The following is a 21,660-nucleotide window of genomic DNA, read 5'->3' on the forward strand; positions in this document are numbered from 1 at the left end:
GACGACATAACCTTAGGCTTCTGTGTGGTGTTCAGTTAGCGCATGATAGATGCTCAATACAGAGAGAATGAGAATGAGACTGCTCTTTTCCAGTTTGTTCCCAAATTATTACGATTCTTTCTTGCTCTCCTTCATGCCTTCAGCTCGCACTCCTTGCTGGGCTGGAGGATACAGATAGGGGAGCAGTACTGTGCACATACTGATATTAACGAAGATGCTCCCCTTCATTCAACATAACAGGAGAGACTCGGCTCCAAATTCCACCCCAATCCTCATTCTGAAAGCTTAACTTTATTGGAACAAATAACAGATAAATCATAGGTGTGGGGTGTGTGTGTACTTAACATGTTAAAGTGCTTTTCTCAAAAATTTTCCAAATGAACCAAAAACACTTGTACTTTTTTAGTTTTCACTGTGAATAAGTTCAGATTGAATCAACTGATGGAACTGATTTTCTCACCAATGGAGAAACTACAGAAAAATAGAACAACATCCCCATTTAGCCTCCTCATATTTATTTCACTCAGTGGTTCTCCAGCTTCAGCCTGTATGAGAAATGCCTGGAGGATTGTGAGTTTCTGTTTCACTAGGTTTGGGGAGAAGCTCAAGACTATGCATTTCCAATAGGTTTCTGGGTGAGGCTGCTGCTGCTGCTCCAACAACCACACTTTGAGAAATCATGGCTATTTTGTGACAAACCAAGAGTTTCTGTGCAATGATTCAGCCTAAATGATAAAAAGTCAAGGGGAATTAGAATTAGTCAACTGCACTAGTTAACTCACAAGCTGGAATCAAGATTGTCGGGAGAAATATGAACAACCTCAGATATGCTGATGATACCGCTCTATGGGCAGAAAGTGAAGAGGAACTAAAGAGACTCTTGATGAAGGTAAAAGAGGAGAGTGGAAAAGCTGGCTTAAAACTTTACATTCAAAAAACTAATATTACAGTATCCAGTCGCATCACTTCACAGCAAATAGATGGGGGAAAAGTAGAAACAGTGTCGGATTTCATTTTCTTGGGCTCCAAAATCACCATGGACAGTGATTAAAAGATGCTTGCTCCTTGGATTAAAAGCTATGACAAATCTACACAGTGTATTAAAAAGCAGAGACATCATTTTGCCAAAAAAAGGTCTATATAGTCAAAGCTATGGTTTTTCCAGTAGTCACATATGGATATGGGAGTTGGACTGTAAAGAAAGCTGAGCGCTGAAAAATTGATGCTTTTAAACTGTGGTGTTGGAGAAGATTCTTGAGAGTCCCTTGGACTGCAAGGATATCAAACCAGTCAATCCTAAACGACATCAGCCCCGAATATTCATTGGAAGGACTGATGCTGAAGCTGAAACTCCAATACTTTGGCCACCTGATGTGAAGAGCTGACTCATTGGAAAAGACACCGATGCTGGGAGAGGAGAAGGGAGTGACAGAGAATGAGATGGTTGGATGGCTTCATTGACTCAGCGGACATGAGTGTGAGCAAACTCAGGGAGATAGTAAAGGACAGGGAAGCCAGGCATGCTGCAGTTCATGGGGTCGCAAAGAGTGGGACACGACTTAGCTGAACAACAAACAACAACTAGTTAACTCAGACAACAGGAGGTGATGGGTAGAGCAGGAAGTAAGAGGAATTCCTACAGGGCAGCTTCTGGCACAGGCTTTGCAGCATGATTCTTGAAATTAGCAGGAAACATTCCAACTGCAACTCTGTAGCATTGCTGAGGATTACTGTCATGTCAGCATTGAGGTGTGACTGCTGATAGAGTCAGATCTCTTCTTCAGGAATGCAATCAGAGGCACTGAAAATACTTACCTGCTCTCTCAAATGAAATCTTAGTCTCAGTTTTCATTTAATTCCTTATCATCTGGATGTAGATATTTATTATTGTACCCATGTTATAGATGAGGAAAGTGAGGCTCAGAGAACTGAACACAGTGAAACAATATAAAATGTCCATTCCAGTGCCTAGTAAGGTGCTGACTAAAATTAAGTTCACATATAAAAATAAAAATTGACTTCCTTCCTAGAGAAGTGGAAATTGAGGTCCTGAGAGGCTAATTGTAAGGGACCGAGTGAGGACCAGAAGCTGGGGTTCTAGTCTCGTGGTCCCAGGCTTCTCTGAGTCTGACCACTAAGTACAAGCTGCCAGAATCTGAGTGCAACTTGGTACTTTCTAGGGCAAAGCATAGACTTTCAGAACTGAGAAAAAAAAACTTGCAAAGCCAAAGTCTCTCCTGTTAGCTGGTCCCTCACAGCCTGTTAATGTAATAAAATAGTTAAACCCTTTAGCATCAGATTAGGGACCAAGTTGAAAATCTTTCCTTTTGCCTAACAAAATATTTATTAACTTTTCTTTTTGATACTCTGACATCCTTAAAATCGAAGTTCCTTTTAAAGATGAAATTAAGTCAACAGTAAAGGACTGTGGGGAGGCACTAAAAGTATATATCAAGCTTAAAAGTCTCTGCCATCAAAGAATTTATAAGTAAATGAGGGGCAGGGTAAGCAGCCAAAGAAATAAGCCTACTGGGGCGGCCCAGGTTGAGCCACCCACAGAGTTCTAGGGGGCAGGAGGGAACTTCGTGGAAAGGCACTAAGATGGATTTTGAGGACAAGACAATGGGGATGCCTGGTTTGCCTGGCAAATCAGTTTCTAGCACTTCAGGGATCCGGAGGGAAGGAAGGCTGTCAGTGGGAGATTAAATGTAGAAAGGTCAGATGGGGTCAGAAGCGGAGAAACTTAAATAGCATGCTAAGTTCACAGCGTAAATGGTGGACAATGAGGAGAAAGCACTCTTCGGTTTTTTAAATTTTTTTTTTGTTGAGCATGGAGACTGCATGATTAGTGTTCGGTTGTACATTACTTAACACTCTAGCAAAACACTTTAAAATAGCTTACAAGGAGGACAAGAACCAAAGGTAGGGGATTTCTGGTTAAAGTAGGTGTCTTTAAAAGACTTCCCTCCTCAAGGATTTCTACAATACTATGAAAGACAAATTTTAGTTTTGTTTTTTTTTTAAAGACAAAACTTAAGTATCTACAGTGAGCCTTCAAAAGCTAAAACAGCACAAAATAGCCAGATTTTAACCAAAACTACTACATGTTCCTGACTGAACCTTCAGTGTTTAAAACGGTTTTGTTTATCTACTCCAAAACAATCAAATTAACCAGCAAAACAATATCAATAGGAAAGTCATCCAAAAAAAAAGATTGCCAACTTTGTGTTGGGTATTGAGATTTCTGAGTAATAGTCCCTCAGGTTTGACTAGACAGATGAGTAGAACTGGGAGGGGATGTGGAGGGAACGTGGAGGGAGGGGCATGGGAAGAATGTTCTCTGTGTCTTGAGAACACAAGCAAACTCCCCGCAAGTGTCCAGACTGTTTCAAGCAGTACAGTACATCTTTACTATTCCCAAGCAATGCTCAAAAAGAAGAGTATTATGTTGAATACTTCAAAACAATTTTAATCTGCCCTAAGAAAACCAAAAATAGATGTCACTGACACCTGGAATCAAATTTTTCAATTTGTCTTCTTCCCACTGGCAAATAATCAAGACTGCTCTCATATTCTTTGAATCTTTGTATTTGGGGATTATTTCTATATGGTAATAGCATTTGAATTTCATTTGGAAACAAAAATAAGAGTTGAAATGAGATAGGTACATTTACTCCAGAATTTGAGAAACTGTGATCATTGCATCCCCTAAAGAATGAAAAATTGATTTGACTAAAAATAAAACTACCGTATGACCCGGCAATTCCCATCCTGGGTATATGTCCAAAGAAAATGAAAACACTAATTTAAAAAGATACATTAACCTCAATGTGTATAGCAGCATTATTTACAACAGCCAAAATATGGAAGCAACCCAAGGGTCTATCGACAGATGAATGGATACAGACGATGTGGTACACATACACAATGGAATACCACTCAGCAATAAAACACGGTGAAGTTCTGCTGTTTGCAGCAACATGGATGGACTTGGAGGGCATTGTGCTAAGTGAGATAAATCAGATGGAAAAAGACAAATACCGTATGATATCACTTGTATGTGGGATCTGAAAAGTACAACAAATGAAGAAATATAACTAAAAAGAAGTATATTTATGAGCCCAAACTGCTCGTGAGACCAAACTCACTAGTGGTCACTAGTGAGGAGGAGGGGGAGACCATACAGGTGAGAGAGTGGCAGGTACAAGCTCTGGTTGTAAGACAGGCTCAAGGATGTATTGTACAACAAAGGGAATGTAGCCAATATTTTATAGTAACTGTAAATGGAAAGTAACCTTTAAAAATCTGATAAAGATAAAACGTTAAAATTAAATTGGTTTGACTTAAGGCCGTATTAACATTGTACTGAACCTGGAGAACACTCAGTAAGTTGGAGCAAAAGGAATCCAGAACAAGATCTGAGAGCTTGCAATCAACAACTGCAAATTCAGGTATCGGTAAGGCTGGGGTTGGGTGGGGCAGGGGGTAAAAAGTATGACACTCTGTCACTACCAGTTCACCAAAAACAAGAATAGGAACTTGCCCACAAATCAATACCAAAAGATGATACAAATTAAGGTAAGAGCCACATTAGTTTAAGATGAAAATAATCAAGGGGAAGAAGGTACAAATCCTATGTAAAATGAACCAAGCTAACTCATCTTGCTTGGCAAACAGACACACAGCTCTGAATCTGAGCCAAAATAACGGCTCCTGGCAATCTACCAAAGTCGAATTCATTAGTCTGGCATCATAAAATGATTTGTCTGTCGAATTTACAATTCTAGTGTCTCTGGATTCAGCTACCCACTGGGCACCCCCGGCAGTTGCCCAGCAGAATACATCTGAACTATCATTACTGTCAGAACATGCACATTTGACAAACACTAGAGAAAAATGACACTCGTTTCTTAGAGCAATATTAGTTAACAGCCACAAAGTACTGCTATAAAGGAACTATCAAGTCTAGACCTATAATAATTAATGAAGAATTAATAACCTTCTCTGTTGTGTTAACCTGCAAGCTGCTCCTTGGTGTTCAACAGACACAGGTCAAATTGTCTTTTAATTTACTGGAGGCCACAAAGGTGAGTCAAAAGCAGAGGTCTTGCCAAACTGAGCAAACATGGGCCGCAGGTGAGGTGTTCTCTGAACTTTAACCTCCAATGCCAGGATGCTGGGGTGCTCAGAGACGCCTCTCCAATGTGCTCTGCTCCTTATGGGTTAAACTCCATCCCCAATTTTAAGCTCATCAGAGAGGTCTCCCAGACACGGAGCATTTTCAGGATAGAGTTGTAATAATATGCATCTGAATAATACCCGAAATTTTTCTAGCCAGAGTCTAGAATCAGGAAGGAAGTGAAGTGTCCGACTCTTTGCGACCCCATGGACTGTAGTTTGTCAGCTTCCTCTGTCCATGGGATTTTGCAGGCAAGAATCCTAGAGTGGGTTGCCATTTCCTTCACCAGGGGATGTTCCCGACCTAAGGATTCAACCTGGGTCTCCCGTACTGCAGGCAGATTCTTTACCGTCTGAGCTACCAGGGAAGCCCAGAATCAGGAAAGAATTTACAAATTTTGCTTGAGCTGAGTAAGGTCAGAAAGGGAAATAGTTCATGACATCCAAAAGTTGAATGCACAGACAGGCTACATAATTCCCACCTAAGTGTTATTTGCTCAGTCGTGTCCAACTCTTTGCAACCCCATGGACTGTAGCCCGCCAGGCTCCTCTGTGTATGGAATTTCCCAGGCAAGAATACTGGAGTGGGTTGCCATTTCCTCCTCCAGGGGATCTTCCCAGATCAGGAATAAAACCCATATCTTCTGCATTGGCAGGTTGGTTCTTTACCACTGAGCCAGCTAGTCTCCTTCTGATACCTCCCTAGGTGCAAAAAACTTTATCATTAAAATCCTAATAGTTTTGGTCACTTCATGTTTAGTAAATAGAGAAACTGGAGAAAGCTCAAAGAAGAGAAACAAAAATGACCCATCAGTATAAAAGTAGCCTGTTAAAACAGAAAAAGAGACTGCAAAGTTGGTAACAACTATTTTACGCCACTCATCTTTCAGCTTACTTCTTTAGGTGCTTTTATCATCCCTTTCCATCTCCTTTCTCCCATCCACATACAGATGGAGTGCAGTGTAAGACATTTAATGATTTGTGAATGAATAAATTAAATTGATACCTCCTGATTTCCCGCTTCACTGCAAGCACACAAGGGTGCGGTGGCCAGTGGCCCAAAACTGAACAATAGAAATGATAAAGGAAACACACACACACACCTTCTTTTCTGTGTCCCCAAGTGTCATTCAACGAAATACACAAAGAACTCTATGAAAACTCACCCTGTGGAGAAACTTGCTTCACTAAGGTTGTATTCAGTAAATTATTTTCTTCCTCCAAGAGCTAAGTGACTTTCAAATACAAAACCTTTTATAAGAATCCTCACATCCTTATAGAAAGATGTTCCCATGCTTTAAAATTTCCTGCCTCCTTCCCCTGAAATACCTCATTGACAGATAAATTTTTAAGATTTTAGTTGCAGAGACACCACATATGATGTCTAGGCCCCAAACCCTGTACTCTAAGAACTGCACCTCTTACAGGCCCTGGTAACCTGTATTTGTTATGTATGATTCCACATGCCCCCCGCCCCCAACCATCCCCACCCAAGGCTGATGGATCCTCTGAGCCACAATGAGACCATAGTATTTTTTCTCAGGAAATGAAAAGGGTTCCTAGAATGTTAGTCATGTCTCTGTTGAAATCAAACTGAGGCTGAAATGAGCATTATGAGGCAGCCATCTTGAGCCAACTGCATAGGAAATCAGTAAAAGCTGGATGGAAGGTAGAGACGGCAAGAAATAGCATGCAACCAGAGAAGCAAATGCGAAGGCCATAGAGCGCCAGAAACAAGAACTAACACACCTGCTTTCAGGCATGTTAAGGACTTTCTGGTTCTCAGTTCATGGCTCCAGGCTTCTGTGAACCCCAACCACATTTCCTGCACTTGGGTCCTGAGAGAGATTCTATTCTTTGAAATTCATTATCCCAGGTTTGCTTAAGGCAATTTGCAACCATGATGAGCTCCATCGAGTCATGAATATTCCTGACATCACAGAAGGAAGGGCCAAAACTGTCACTGCTCTAGCAGTGAAGGAACAAACCCACCATTTGTTATATATTTTTTGTTATCCACAACTTATGGTTGTTTCATCATTTCTCTGTACAGTTTCCAGGGGAGGACTGACCTGTTGATTCATAATACAAATCCCATAACCCCATCATCCAGAGCTACTCCAGTCTGGGACCCTAACAACCAACTTTGTTAATAAATGCGTTTCCTGGAAATAACAGTAGGAAAACATTAGCACGGCATTCCATTCTCTTCTTCAAATGTACTTAACAGACCCACTTCAATATTTGAGTTTTTTTCTTTTTTAAGCTGGAGAATTGATCAAGTGTAAGCCAGAGGGTCCTACAACTCAAAAGTACAAGTGAATGTAAACTCTAGTGGGGCAGGCATGATGCCTGTCCACTTTTGTCTCCCTATCCCAGCAAAATTCCCCATGCTGAGGGAATGAAAGGAGGGCATGTAGCCTCTTAGGAGCCTAAGAGTCAAAAGTAAACTCTAGGCTCAAACAGAACTGGGTCAGAATCCCAAATCTCCTCTTTTAACATTTATGAAGGCTCAGAATTGTGCTAAGAATTTTATGTTCATTTATCTTATTTCATGCTTCTTCACCAATCTCCCCACCCCTCAAGCTGTAAGGTAGTATCTTTCACTTTACACTTGGTGAAAACTGAAACTTACCTATGGCTACAAGGTTAGTCAAGGTTAAGTTCAAATCCCTAACCCCTGTGACAAACCGCACTCACTGCTGACTTCATCACCTTGGGCGGATGATTTAATCACTCAGTTTGCCAAAGATTATGGTTCTGAAGACTAAGTCAGACAGATAGTGTCTGAAGAGTGCTTAGCACAGTGCCAGATGGAACCAACTGCTCATTAAAAGGTAGCTATTATTATTAGAGTTATTAACTAGTGAGTCTACAGTGAGATACTTCAAACGGAAGGACTCTGGGTTCTATAAACTACAGGCCATCTGGAAAACAGCCACATCCAACATCTAGGCAGCTAAAGCAAGAGAAGCAAATTAGAACCAATATTTATCTTGGATATGGTCAAAATTATCCAAAAGGGAGTAACAGATAAGAAATCTTTTCATAGCCTGAAAGCAATGATAGTACTTGAAGTTAGGGGGCACCATACTGCTGTGTATCGTGGAATTGTCTTCCCTGGAGAGTCTTCAGCACCCGTGGGTTTTTTTCTAACAAAGCGGAGGTAGATAAATTTTGATCAGTAACAACTTTTGTGGCAGGGAGGGGAAAGAACCCTTTAATATTTCTTTCCATACGCTTCCACAATTTCAATTTTAGGACTAGCATATATTCCTATTCTATTTCCAATGCTTCTAGTAATTCTTTCATCAAGATAAAAAGCATTATTACACTGTTCAATGACCTTTAAAAGTTCAGGGGAAAAAGTGCTTAATCAGGATTGATTAAGCAAAACACAAATAAATTTCAAGTACCTAAAAAACAACTGGTCTGAAATACGTAAATGTATCTCTTGGCACTTGAAAATCGGTGATGGGTGCTCATTACACTAGCCTCTCTACACATATATGTTTGAAAATTTCTGTAATAAAAATTACAAATAAATGTTTAAAATAAATGTACAAATTCTTCTTTTTAAAATTTTAATTTTTACTGAAAACCTGCTTTGAGGATGGAGCAGGAAACTGGGTCTGTATCACTACCCTGGGAAGCAGTAGAGTAAGGCATTCAGTTGAGGGAAGAGAAATAAATAAGGTTAAATTAGGTAGAACTACTATAAATCATGTAAAAATGAAATGTGTTTCTACAGTGCTTCAATAATGAACTTCAGGTAAGAGAATGAGGGGCCACAAGACACTACTAAGGAGACTTCTTTATACAAACAAACTAAACTTTTTTTTTTCTAGTATAATAATGATTTGCTCAAGCGTGGTTTACATTTGGTTCTAGCTGGCCAGGGAATGAATATCCCAGTTTAAAGGTGATTATTCTAAAGAGCAGAAATAAAGAACTTTGTGCCAAACAGCTAAAGGAAAGCTGAAAATCAAAGTATGGATAGAGGTCTCTTCACTGGCCAAAAGATGAATTTTCTCTTTTCAATTCAGTCACCTTCTGAAAGGGTTAACTGAAGTTTTGTTATACCCAGATGATAATCCATAATCGAAGAATCATATCTAGAGGTCTTTTTTGTTTCCCTTACTCAGAGGTACACAATGCTTTTCATTCAATTTGTGGAGTTAAATTCTAGCTTAAAACCCTACAACTGTCTGTTAAGTCAAATCTACAATAAAAACAAAAAAATTAACTTTTAAATATGTTGGTGACCTCTTTCTATCAATTAATTCTGATCTCTTGCTGAGCAAATTCCATTTCTATAATGCTGAGAGTGAATTTCATAACAACAAAATTTGAAAGAAACTTTGAAAACCTGAAGAGAAGCCATCTGCTGTTTCAGGTTGAAGCCACAAGCACCTCTACAGCACTGAGGCTAGCCAGACCCCTCCCCCATCCGAAAGGCACAGTCATTTACAAAACAAGTGCGGAAACAAAACTAATCAAGACAAATGGTTCTCTAGTCCATCACCAAAATGATGGGACAGGAGTAAAGAGACACTTTACTGTAAATGTTCTGCAGAGACCAGCTAACTGAGCTTTCCCTCAATCAAAGGTTAGAAAGCAGCATTTCCTTCTAAGATTTACTTTATTTGCATTCTATTAAAAATAGTGTTCTCAGATAGTCTAACCATGTCCTGGCTGGAAAGGTAACTGCAGTCTCTCCCTTGTTCTACTTGATCAATCCAACCCCTTCCTTTCTATGCACTTTCAGTCTTCACCATTTGTCCTTTATAAAAAGTGTTCCTTTCAGCTTACAGGACAAATGAGACAACAATGGTGTGTTTTATTAATATCGCAGGAGCAATCTTAAATTGAAGAATACTACACGCAGTGTCACAGAGTGGTACGTAGGTGAATGCTCACCTTCCTTCTCACAGTAGTATGTTGTGCCTCACTGTGTTAAAGTAAAACTTCTCTACAGCTCTAAGTGCCTCTTGATGGGGTCTACAATAAAAGGAGTATAAATCACTCTCAGAGCTACCCTGGAAAACTGGATGGATTATCATTTGTAGAAAACACTTGAGTAGCTGGACTATCCCAGCATAATGTACATGCACCAACATTATGGTACTCCACGTTCCCATAGTTCTGCCAATCTACCTGTTAACGTTTCCAAGAAAAATTACCACCTAAGGAGTGACTGCTGGGATGTGAACAAAAACATGGTTTCTTTCCAGAGGTACTTCACTACCCTCTCCTGATCACTCAACTGGTTGGTTGAGTGGATTTCCCCAGTAATTGACAGGAAGGGTAAGTGGTGGCTGGGGCTCAGCACCAGGAGAGAATTTTCACATCAACTGGATGATCAAACAATGCCAACAAGCCAAGGGCAGTACTCAAAAGTGAGGATGAGCCTTACTCTTTCACAGATCAAATTCTCCTCACACCTGCCAGACTCCACAAACCAAATGCCACACTCCACAAACCAAATGCCACACTGTGAAATCACACTGTCTCTAGAATTCTCTAAACGCGCTTTTGTTGTAATCCCCTCTGAATACAATGAAGGTCTGAAGGGCACTATTAAGTGACTGGAAAGCAGGCATTTAAGATCATGAGTTCGAGTGTGTCTCAAATCATACATAAGGTTTCTAATAACCCATGGAAACGTGAGGGGCGGGGGTAGGGGGCAGGCGGACTTCTTGCTTGTTTAAAAACTAAGTTCGATTGCAGCCCTGCCAAGGAGACACACAACGGACTCCGAACGTCCCCGGTCTCCTCGGGCTTGCAGCAGCGGCTGGGCGCCCGCGCGCGTCCTACCTTGGACCTTTCCTTGACGTAGTATTTGCCCAGCCGGCTCCCGCAGTACAAGACCAGCCTATCGATGAGGGACAGGAGGTAATTGATGGCCTCACAGCCTTCCTCGTTGCCCCCGATCCACGTGATCTGATCACCCCGCAGGTGCCGCTTGGAGACGCCGGCGCGGGGCCCGGCCAGCTGGCCGTCCCGCAGGGCCCCGTTGCAGTGCAGCTGCTTCACGCGCTCCAGGACGCAGTCGCCCACCACCTCGCCCAGGAAGTTATCCAGGTAGCAGAAGCCGACCTCGTGCAGACAGGGCACGATGTACTCCAGGGCGATTTTCTCTAGATCCAGCCTCATGATATGTCCTAAGGGCATCCCGCCCGCAAAGCCGCGCTTGGGGACCCCCAGCGTGCAGAGAGCGACCTGCGTGTGCGCTCAGCCGAGACGCGGGGAGCGTGGCCCGGAGTTCAGCTACCTGCGGCGGCCACGGTCCCCAAGCCACCGCGGCGCCAGGGAGAGGGGAAAGTTGCCCGCAACTCTGGGGAGGAGGGATCCCGTTTAGAGACCAGCGGAAGTTGTGCGGAGCTCCGCGACTCAGCACCAGACTGGCCCAGTGAAGCGTCGGAGGGCCCCTTTTAGAAATGTGGAGCCACCACTGGTGCGGCGGCGGCGGCCCCAGGCGGGGAGAAGCTGAGGTCCAGCCCCTGAGCCGGCCGACTCCAAGCGTCACGGGCCCCGCCCAGGCTCCGCCCCGGGACCGCCCCCGGGACAGCCCTTCTCCCCAGTCCATCTCCCGGCCGGGTTTACCCCTCGCTCTAGGAGCCAGGCAAGCCCGGCGCCAGCCTCGGTTGTTTGTGACCAGGAGGGGAGCTGGAGAACAGACGGCAGTTTAAGAATGCTATCGATTTGCCCAGTTTTGCTTAAAATCCCATAACAAACTTGAAAACCTGGATCCCAACTCTGAAAATGTAAATGGGATTAACAGCACTTTGCTGCCACATTCTAGACCGGTCACTTCCTAGACTTTTGAGTAAAATAATAAACCCAGGAACAAATATTTTAGCAATGATCTCGTTCTAGCTTCTTGGTACTTTATTCTCCTTTCCTCAGCTGTTTGACCCAGGCCGGGAGGTTCAAGACTTTGAGAGACTGGGAGGAATCCAATTTTAATTAAAATAAACAAGCATCTCCAGACTGCTATGTTCAAGGCCCCGGTGCTCAATGAAGGGAGGGTGTGAACAATGAAGAAATACTGGGTCATATTTTATACTGAAAATATTGTATTTTGCTTTGCTGAATGTTTTGATCAATGTATCTTTCAAGCTTCTTACTAAAATATGATGTTCTGAAAGTCTGCCTTCAAAATTCACCACATGCTCATTCATGTAACAGCCAACATAGGTATGTCCTTTAAGACTTTTTAGTTATCCAAAGGTAAGCTGATTACTTCAGAGAAGGCAATGGCACCCCACTCCAGTACTCTTGCCTGGAAAATCCCATGGACAGAGGAGCCTGGTAGGCTGCAGTCCATGAGATCGCTAAAAGTCAGACTCGACTGAGCGACTTCACTTTCACTTTTCACTTTCATTCACTGGAGAAGGAAATGGCAACCCACTCCAGTGTTCTTGCCTGGAGAATCCCAGGGACAGAGAAGCCTGGTGGGAGGCCATCTATGGGGTGAAGCGACTTAGCAGAAGCAGCAGCAGCAGCAGCAGCAGCAGCAAACTGATTACTTAATGGATTTTTAAAATTCTCTTTCCTACTGAACATCAGAGAACAGACTCAAGAGAAAAAGATTCATAAATTGCATGCAAAGCCATTTCTATATTTTAAATTTTACATCAGTTTGCACTTGGGTTCTTCACTGAAATTGAACAAAAGAATGTACAGTTCTCACATTAAGTTGCAAGTTACAATAAATCTGTTGTTGTTGTTTAGTTACTAAGTCACATCCAACTCTGCAGCCCCGTGGACTGTATGTAGCCCGCCAGGCTCCTCTGTCCATGGGATTTCCCAGGCAAGAACACTGGAGTGGATTGCCATTTCCTTCTCCAGGGTATCTTCCCAATCTAGAAATCGAGCAACACCCCACCCTCCCTTACCACTGAGCCACCAGGGAAGTCCTACCATACCTGTAAAACCTGTACATTCTTCTCTCTCTCTTTCTTTTTTTTCTTTCCACAAATGTTAACTACATTTTTATCTTTTATTCAGTTTATTTAAACTGAAAAAGAAAAAACAGTTCACTCATAAAAATAAAAGTACAATGAACATTTGTGAAAAGAAAAAAAAATTGTACAGGTATTACAGGTATTGTTTATTTTGTATACAATCGCATATAGATTTTACACTTTTATTCTCCTGCCCACAGCCCTCTCTTTTCTTCTTCTGAGAGGAGAAATGGAGCGAAGTGTGGGTCAGGAACAAAGAGCAGATTAGGAAAGGGATGCTGCTGCTACTGATGGAAAGGAACAGACAGAAATACGTGGTCAGGTAAGAACTGAAGAATGTTCAAGAGGAGCGGTCAGTGAGAACCCCAGTGAAACTCCTACTTATATAGGGAGGAGGATCTTTGCCAGGGCAGCACTAAGCTGGCACTGTTGGTATGACCTTCCAGCAGGAGGTGCACCAACTGAGGTAATGGCTTGATTGGCCAGCCTCAAGGAGCTGCTGCCTAAATTCCCACAGCAGCTCCTGGATGACAAGAGCCCATCATTCTTGGACCTCCAGCACCTAGCACATAGTAGGGGCCTAACAAGTAGGTATTGGGAAACTGGTGTCTCACCCTGAGCCATGGCAACCTCCACATGGGCTTTGGGCAAGTCTGGGCTGGTTGGAAACTGGCCCTATCTGCATGATAAATAGAGATGCCTCCCCAGAGAGAAATCACTAGGAGAGTATCGGGCAGAGCAGCCTGGCCCAGAGCGAAACTCCAGGGGCCAGTGAAGGGAGGGGCAGTTAGGCATTCTGCAGGATACTCGTCTCCTGGCTTCGCCTCTCTATCCAGCCATGGAGGACGGTCAGTTCTGAGAGCAGGAGACCTAAAGAGAAACCTGGGGCTGCTCATTTGCAGCAGGGACTAACATGAAGATGCAATACCAAGAGAGGAAGGCCCTTTCCTCCAGTGTGCTTAAACCCTGCCTAACCAGGATACCTGGGGCCCTCCAGTGAGCTCCTTCAGGGGCATTATGGATAACAAGTGATCAAGAGAAGAGCAGTCTGAGGCTGCCTGAACATGGGCCCTGGTAAGCAGTGGCTGGAGGTTTTTTGCAGCTTTGGGGATTGTCGTAGCCTCAGAAGTAGGTGTATTTGAATTTGAAGCATGGTGTGGGGGATGGGAAGGGGAATAACAGATTTGGTAGCTGGCTGAAAATTCGCTACCTGAAATTTCTTTGAAGATATGCCTGACACTTCTAGGAATAATTTGGGAATTTACAGAGGACCAGAAATCCGCAGGAGAAGGTAGAGGACATGGTGGTCAGTGAAATACAGAAAAATACATCCGCACCTCCCAGAATCAACTTGTTAACCTGGGGCTTTAAATCCCGGCACTGGTTAAGTTCAGCTCACTATTCAAATCGTATATCTGTAATGTTAGAATGAATTTGTAACTAGTCCAGCTGTAATTAAAACAGCCCATGAGCAAGTTCTAGTGACTAAAATCTTTAAGTTGTTCTAGATCCCTTTGGTTGCAAAGCGAAGGCAGTTTAGAAAGGTATTCAATCCCTTGCCCCCATTCCTACTTGGCAAGGGCACCTATCAATCAATCAAAGGCCTCCTAATCAACTTGGGGCTGCCGGCACTGCATTTGGCAGTGGAGCCTGAGATACTGTGACTGGCAAAAAGCACAGTGTGTGATTACAAGGGGTGCAGACAGGCTGGAGCCGTGCGCGGGCTCAGAGGAGTCTGAACATCAGAGTGGCAAACACCAAGATAATGGCTAAAGTGCATTTGTTTTACTTATTTGTCCATTAATTTGTGCCATTATCATCATAAATATTAAAATACTTTTCCTATTAATAACTAAAACAAATTAATTTCCCTGTAATTTAATTTCAACAATGTGGTCTTCCAGTATATATTTGCACCACAGAGGCAGGTATTTTTCAAGCATGTAGATGAGAGAGGGTAAAAGAAGGAAGTTGAATTTCTTGGCTTTGGAATTTGAACTGGAAGGGATCTGAATGATCCAACTTCATTTTCCAACCAAAGTGGAAACCAGGGTCCAGCGGGCCTGGACATTAAGGGACTCTCCTAAGGAAGGAATCTCTGGTCAGTGGAAGAGGAAGCCTGGAATGTTTCTGTGCTCTCAACTACAAGAGAGCACTCTCTCCTATTTTATTTATGTATGTATGTGGGATTTGTTTTTTTGCAGAGGAGAGGGGATTAGGTAAAATTCACCAAAAATAGTGTACAATTCATTGGCATTTAGTATATTCACAATATTAGGCAATCACCACCTCTCTAATTCCAAAACACTTTCAGCACTCCAAAAGAAAACCTTATATCCATTAAGCAATTACTCCCTGATTCCCTAGTGCCCGACAACAACCAATCTGCTTTTAGAATTTCTATGAATTCACCTTTTCTGGATATTCCCTACAAGTGGAATCACAAGATATGTGGCCTTGTATATCTGGCTGCTTTCACTTAATATGTTATCCAAATCCATCTATGTTGTACCATGGATCATTCCATTGTATGAATATATAATAGTTATCTATCATAAACTGATGGGCATTGGGGGTTTTTTCACCTTTTGGTTATTGTGAGCAACGCTGTTATAAACATGTGTGTGTAAGTATCTGAGTACTTGCTTTCAATTTTGGGGGGCATATACCTAGGAGTGGAATTGCTGGGTCATATGGGGCTTTCCTGGACAGTAAAGAATCTGCCTGTAATGCAGAAGACCTGGGTTCATCCCTGAGTTGGGAAGATTTCCTAGAGAAGGGAATGGCTACCCATTCTAGCATTCTTGCCAGGAGAATCCCATGGACAGAGGAGTCTGGCGGGCTACAGTCCAACGGGTGGCAAAGAATTGGATATGACTGAGCGACTAACACTTTCTTCCCCACTGTCACGGTAATTCTACATTTAACTGTTTTGTGAAACTGCCATACTGTTTTTCACAGCAGCTGTGCCATTTTACATTTCTGCTGATACTTTGGGAGGGTTCCATCACATCTTTTTTTTATTTCTGATGAAAACCATCTACATTTCTTTCACTCCTTCAACATCTTACTGTGCCAGAGTTTCCCTCCCTCCAAGATGGTATCTGAATATTCTTTTCCATGTTTTGCCATGCCATATCATCAAGAGGTTTATCTTGATTAAACTGAAAGGATTTAATGTGGGCAAGGATGATTTTATTTATTGATTTATCAAACACTTTTTAACATCATACTCCAGGCACTGTACCAAAAGTGTTACAAATAGTATTTCTATCAATTCTTCTAACACTGCCAAGGAATTATTATGTTTGCCACTGTGAAGATGACAAAAATGAGGCACAGAGAGGCTAAGGAGCTTGTCCAAGACCACACAATGAGATATATAACAATGCCAGACAAAACCCAAGTGATTCCAAATGTGATAAGATCAGGGGTGGGGTGGGGGGGTGGTTATTTTGAGCCACTTGCTTGACATAGCAATGTTTTTGTCCTTTGTTGTTCAGTTGCTAAGTCACATCCAACTCTTTCATGCCCCCTTGGACTGTAGCACACCAGGCTCCTCTATAAGTACTCTTTTTTGTTGTAAGTCTTAATTTCAGCATTTTCACCTGCAATGACAATTTTAACTCTTGGTTTCCTTACTGATACTTGGTGTAGAGGAAGATAGGCAAAAAGCTTACCTTGAATTATTTAGCCAACTACATTGAGAGGAATCTTCCAAGCTACAAATTAGGCTTTGCTCCTTGCATGAGTGCTAAGTCACTTTAGTCGTGTCCAACTCTGTGCAACCCTATGGACTGCAGCCTGCCAGGCTCCTCTGTCCATGGGATTCTCCAGATAAGAATGCTGGAGTTGCTTGCCTTGCCCTCCTCCAGGGGGTCTTCCCGACCCAGGGATTGAACCTATGTCTCTTACATCTAATCTGCATTGGCAGGTGGGTTCTTTCCAACTAGCACCACCTGGGAAGTCCTTGTTCCATTCCATTTATAGCCCAGTGTTTCCAAGAATCCCATATAAATTCAGTGATGTACAGTCTGCTGAGAGTAGTGATAGGAAATGAGCCACACCTCAGTCCACTGCATTGTGTGACTCGCCCCTCAGGACACAGGATGTACATTTCATTTAAATGGAGCTGGTGAAATAAGAAGAGAGCGCCTGAAGGGAACATGTGCTTGAACTCACTGCTATGAATTGGGTTGAGAAAGAGATGCATCTGATTATGTCCCATTCCCTGTGGAGTCCAGCCATCCTACTCGTTTCCAGGTCTAAGGGGATGGCAAAGAAAGCAACTTTCTATATTGGCTCTTAATAATTTTTATGCATATGGACAAGTTTAAGCCTCTCTCATTTGCTCTTTGATAATTCTGCAGGTTCTGGGAAGTGCAATGTATTTGGAATATTCATTAGTATTTTCCAATTCAACTCTTGTTTAAGTTAAAAATGTCTAAAAAGCATTTGCTCTGGCTAAAAACATGGCATCAATCATAAAAATACAGCAGTGTGAAATTTATATTAGCATGGAATATTTTAAAGAATTTAACTTTACTTAATTTTATAAAGCTTTTCCAAAGGTTCTTCCATTCATTAGAATTTCACATCGTAATGTGTTGTATTTAAAATAAACCTATTTTAGAATGGGCTTCCCTGGTGGCTCAGAGGTAAAGATCTGCCTGCCAATGCAAGAGACATGTGTTCGATCCCTCAGTCAGGAAGATCCCTGGAGAAGGGAAGGGCAACCCACTCTAGTATTCTTGCTTGGAGGATTTCATGGACAGAGGAGCCTGGCGGGCTACAGTCCATGGGGCCACACAGAGAATAGTTTTTCATTCACAGGCAAGTTGTGAAGATTTACACACAGTTCCCATAGGCTCACACCCAGTTTCCCCACCGATATCAGATAGTAGTATGGTACCTTGGTCACGATTTATGGTCTATATTGAGACATTGTTATTAACCAAAGTCCTTTTCATGTTCAGATTGCTTCTGTTTTTACCGCATGGCCTTTTTCTTCTCCAGGATGCTGCTGAAATTATACAGTAGTTGAAACTAGTTCAGAGTGATTTCAGGAAAGTATATATGCCAGATTTATCTTCTCAGTTCTTTAGCACCTGCAGAAACTTCCAGTTTCCCCAGGGTAGGAAGGAATGGGTACCTACAGAAGATGGCTTCCTCCCATCTTGGGTTGGCCCACTGTCGAGCCCGTTGCAGTGGCTGAGGTTCGGTGGCACAATCGGGAGGCCTCCCTGTACAGCCAGGAGTCTGGGGGTTCAGGAGGCTAATCCCCTGCTCTGTTCTGACCTGGCAGTGGGAGGAGGGAGCATTAAAATGCTCAATGTCCTGGGGTTCCCTGGTAAAACATATTTACCCTCCCCAGCTTCAAAGGTGAACCTGATTGATCTAAGGCAGGTCTCAGACATAAGTAATCCACCAGAACCAGCGACAAACTTGTTCAAATACAAACTTTAGGCCCTCTAGAGTTTCAAATTCAGTAGGCATGAGTGAGGCCCATGAATCTGCGTCTCTGACAGGTCCCAGGAGCTGTTTCTGCTAGTCGGTCGGGGTGAGGGTATATGCGTCACACTTTGAGGCCCTTTCCTAAGCCAGTCAGTTCACGGCATTACCCTGGTGACTGCTAGTCTAGGGGTGGGCAGGTGACCTAACCCAGTGGTTCTCTGCTCTGGCTGTCCATTAGAATCAGCTGGGAGCTTCCAAAAATGACCTCCAGCTGGGCCCCACCCCCGACTAATTAACATTTCTAGTGAAAAGGCCTAGGTATTGCAGTTTCAAAGATAAAATAGCGAATAAATAATATATCATCATCGTCAATTAATAAATAAGTGACACAGCACTCTTGGTGATTTTAACTTGAGGCAGTACTGAGAACCACTGATCTGCTTGAAAGCAATTCATATTCCTTTCAGGGAATATGAAGGGAGGGATCTCATTTTCTTGCTGAACATGGGAAAGGAAACAGGCAGCTCCGTGGCCTCTGACAGCCGTCTCGTCACCATGAAGGCAGCCAGGCTCAGGAGGAAGCCAACAACAGAGGAAGGCAGAATACAGTGTGGAAAGAATTTGGGACCTTGGTGACATCCCAGAGCAGTTTATCTTACTATTCCGGGAGTCTGTCCTACCTCTGGACTTCCAGTTATTTGAGATAAGGCATTTCCTCATTTCTAAAGCCAACTTAAAGTCATGGTTTTCAGCTACTTGCTGTCAAAAAGATACCACCAGAGAAACGGTCACCTTGTAGTCACAGTAAATAGTGCACACTTTTTTTTTACTTACTTTAGGCCGTACTAGGCCTTCACTGGTGAATGGGCTTTTCTCTAGTGGCGCTGAGTGGGGGCTACTCTCTAGTTGGTGTGCGGGCTTCTCAGTTGCAGAGCGCAGGCTCTAAGGTACTCGGGCTTCAGTAGTTGCAGCCTCTGGGTTGTGGAGCACAGACTCAGCCATTGCAGCACACAGGCTTAGTTGTTCTGTGGCAGGTAGGATCTTCCCAGAGCTGGGATCGAATGTACTAGTTCCCTGACCAGGGATTGAACCTGGGCTCCCTGTGTTGGGAGTGTTGAGAGCGCTGAGTCTTAGCCACTGGGCCACCGGGGAAGTCCTAAAAAATATATATATTTTTAAAATATAGATTGTTTTTCCTACTTAAAACAAATCTTTAGTTCTTCCATGTGCTGGTCACTGGCTTGTGGTATTAAGTACAGTCCCTGCCATCCTGTGTGCTGGTCAGCTGGAGGTGGCTGGGATCCTGTAAATGGCATCTCCCAGACTCCCTTGCCAGCTGGCCCAGTTAAATGCTGCCAGTGGGAAACACTGGTGGGAAACCAGATGAAATGAGGGAAGGAGAGACCCTCCATTTTTAAAAAAGCTTCTGACAGTGGCTGCCAGAGGCCTTCAGTAGTTCCAGCAATAACATCCCTGGTTGGGACAGTGGCCAGTGCCAACAGCATCAGCAGCTTTCTGCAGTGTTAGATGCCAGATACTCCTGGGCTCTGAAAACATTGCCATCTCTCTGTTTCGTCTTCAGCCTTTGGAGTGGTCCAAGACTTCTCTCAGATGCTTATCTCTAGGTTACCACATCCTCCCCTTTGGTTGCTCCAACCTTTCCACACTTCTGCAACTCATTCCTTAGGTTAAATTCCCTCCACATGAAATACCTAGAATGGTTTCTGTTTCCCCAGCTGGACACCGACTGATATGTGTAATCTCAGTTCCCACAGTGGATTCACAACAACGCCTCTTAATTTGACTGCCAAGTTGTAATTCCAAATCCTCTTCTCCCTGTCTCACCGCCACAACTGGTCTAGACTGCCATCATTTCCCAAGTGGATTATTGCAACAGCCTTCTCTTGGGGCTTCCACTTGCCACTTGCCCCACATCAATCCATTCTCTACACAGAAACTGGAGCAATTTTCTTTCCTAAATAAGGTGGCATCACTCTGCTTTGTAAAAATCTCTGCACTTAAAATCCAAACTCATTAACGTGGCCCAGGAACCAGTTCACTGTTCCTCATCTTCTTCACCCACCGTGATCCAGTCACACAACTGTTTTTGCTATTCTTGAAACAAGCCAAGCTCTCTTTCCTACCTTAGTAACGCTGTAGTATCTTCACCTTGGAATACACTTTTCCCTACCCTCCAGAAAGGAAGCTTCTCATCACTTCCTCCATGAAATTTCTTCCAAAGGCCTTCTTTATCACCCAAACAAGAGGAGGCATCGCCCATCTCAGCTTCCTGTTTATTTCCTTTTTGGTGCCTATCAAAACTTGACTTTTTTTTTTTATTTGAATCTGTTTTACATCTATTCCTCCCAGGAGTCTGAGGGCAGGAATGGATTCACCACAGCAACCCTAAGTGCCCAAGACAATGCCTGACACAAGTCAGATATTCACCATATCCTGAATGAATGCACTGCATACTTAACTGTTTCTATATTCATGCACAGAACTCAAGGAAATCTGATTTTCCCAATATATGTGGTTATATTTGTACATATATGTATATACATATATAGCCACATATATTTAAACCTAACTTCATTGCTTTTTGTGACTGGAATCTGTCCTGTCAGGCTGGTTTACTCCCCACCTTCCTCAAAATTTCTCCAAACTCTCCCAGCAGCAGCAGGTGTTTGACAACTGGCAAAAAAGAGACAAATTGAAAGTGAATACCCAGGCAATTTATAGAAGATAAGAACTGTTCAGAGGCTTCTTGCCTCTAGAACACTGATAGGCTTTGAGAATGATCTGGGAATTCCCGGTGGCATATTGCCATCTTCCCATTAAACATGAGGTGAATAGTAGCTGTGTGGCATGTCACATCAGAGGCCAGAAGAGCCAGGGAGAGAAAACAACTCTGGAGTTAGGATGGCTGGTCCCAGCATCTGAGGGGTGCCTCAAGGGCCGAGGTATCTAGACTGATGAGGACAGGGAGATGGACGAGACGGATGGAGGCACCTGGACATTAGCTGCAGGGATCAGTCTTCAACTGATGGTGCAAGTG

General features: G+C 43.0%; 1 protein-coding gene across 1 annotated transcript in view; it reads right to left on the reverse strand.

The window, feature by feature from the left end:
- Positions 1-11,651, reverse strand: part of EGLN3 (egl-9 family hypoxia inducible factor 3) — a 28,196-nt gene extending 16,545 nt beyond the window's left edge. The window contains exon 1 of the mRNA XM_052659726.1: positions 10,996-11,651. Coding sequence (XP_052515686.1) covers positions 10,996-11,352 — 357 coding nt within the window. The 5' untranslated portion in view covers positions 11,353-11,651. The remainder of the gene's footprint in view (positions 1-10,995) is intronic.
- Positions 11,652-21,660: the final 10,009 nt, after the last annotated feature.

The sequence above is a fragment of the Budorcas taxicolor genome, chromosome 21 (genome assembly GCF_023091745.1).
Source record: "Budorcas taxicolor isolate Tak-1 chromosome 21, Takin1.1, whole genome shotgun sequence".
Taxonomy (NCBI): Eukaryota; Metazoa; Chordata; class Mammalia; order Artiodactyla; family Bovidae; genus Budorcas; species Budorcas taxicolor.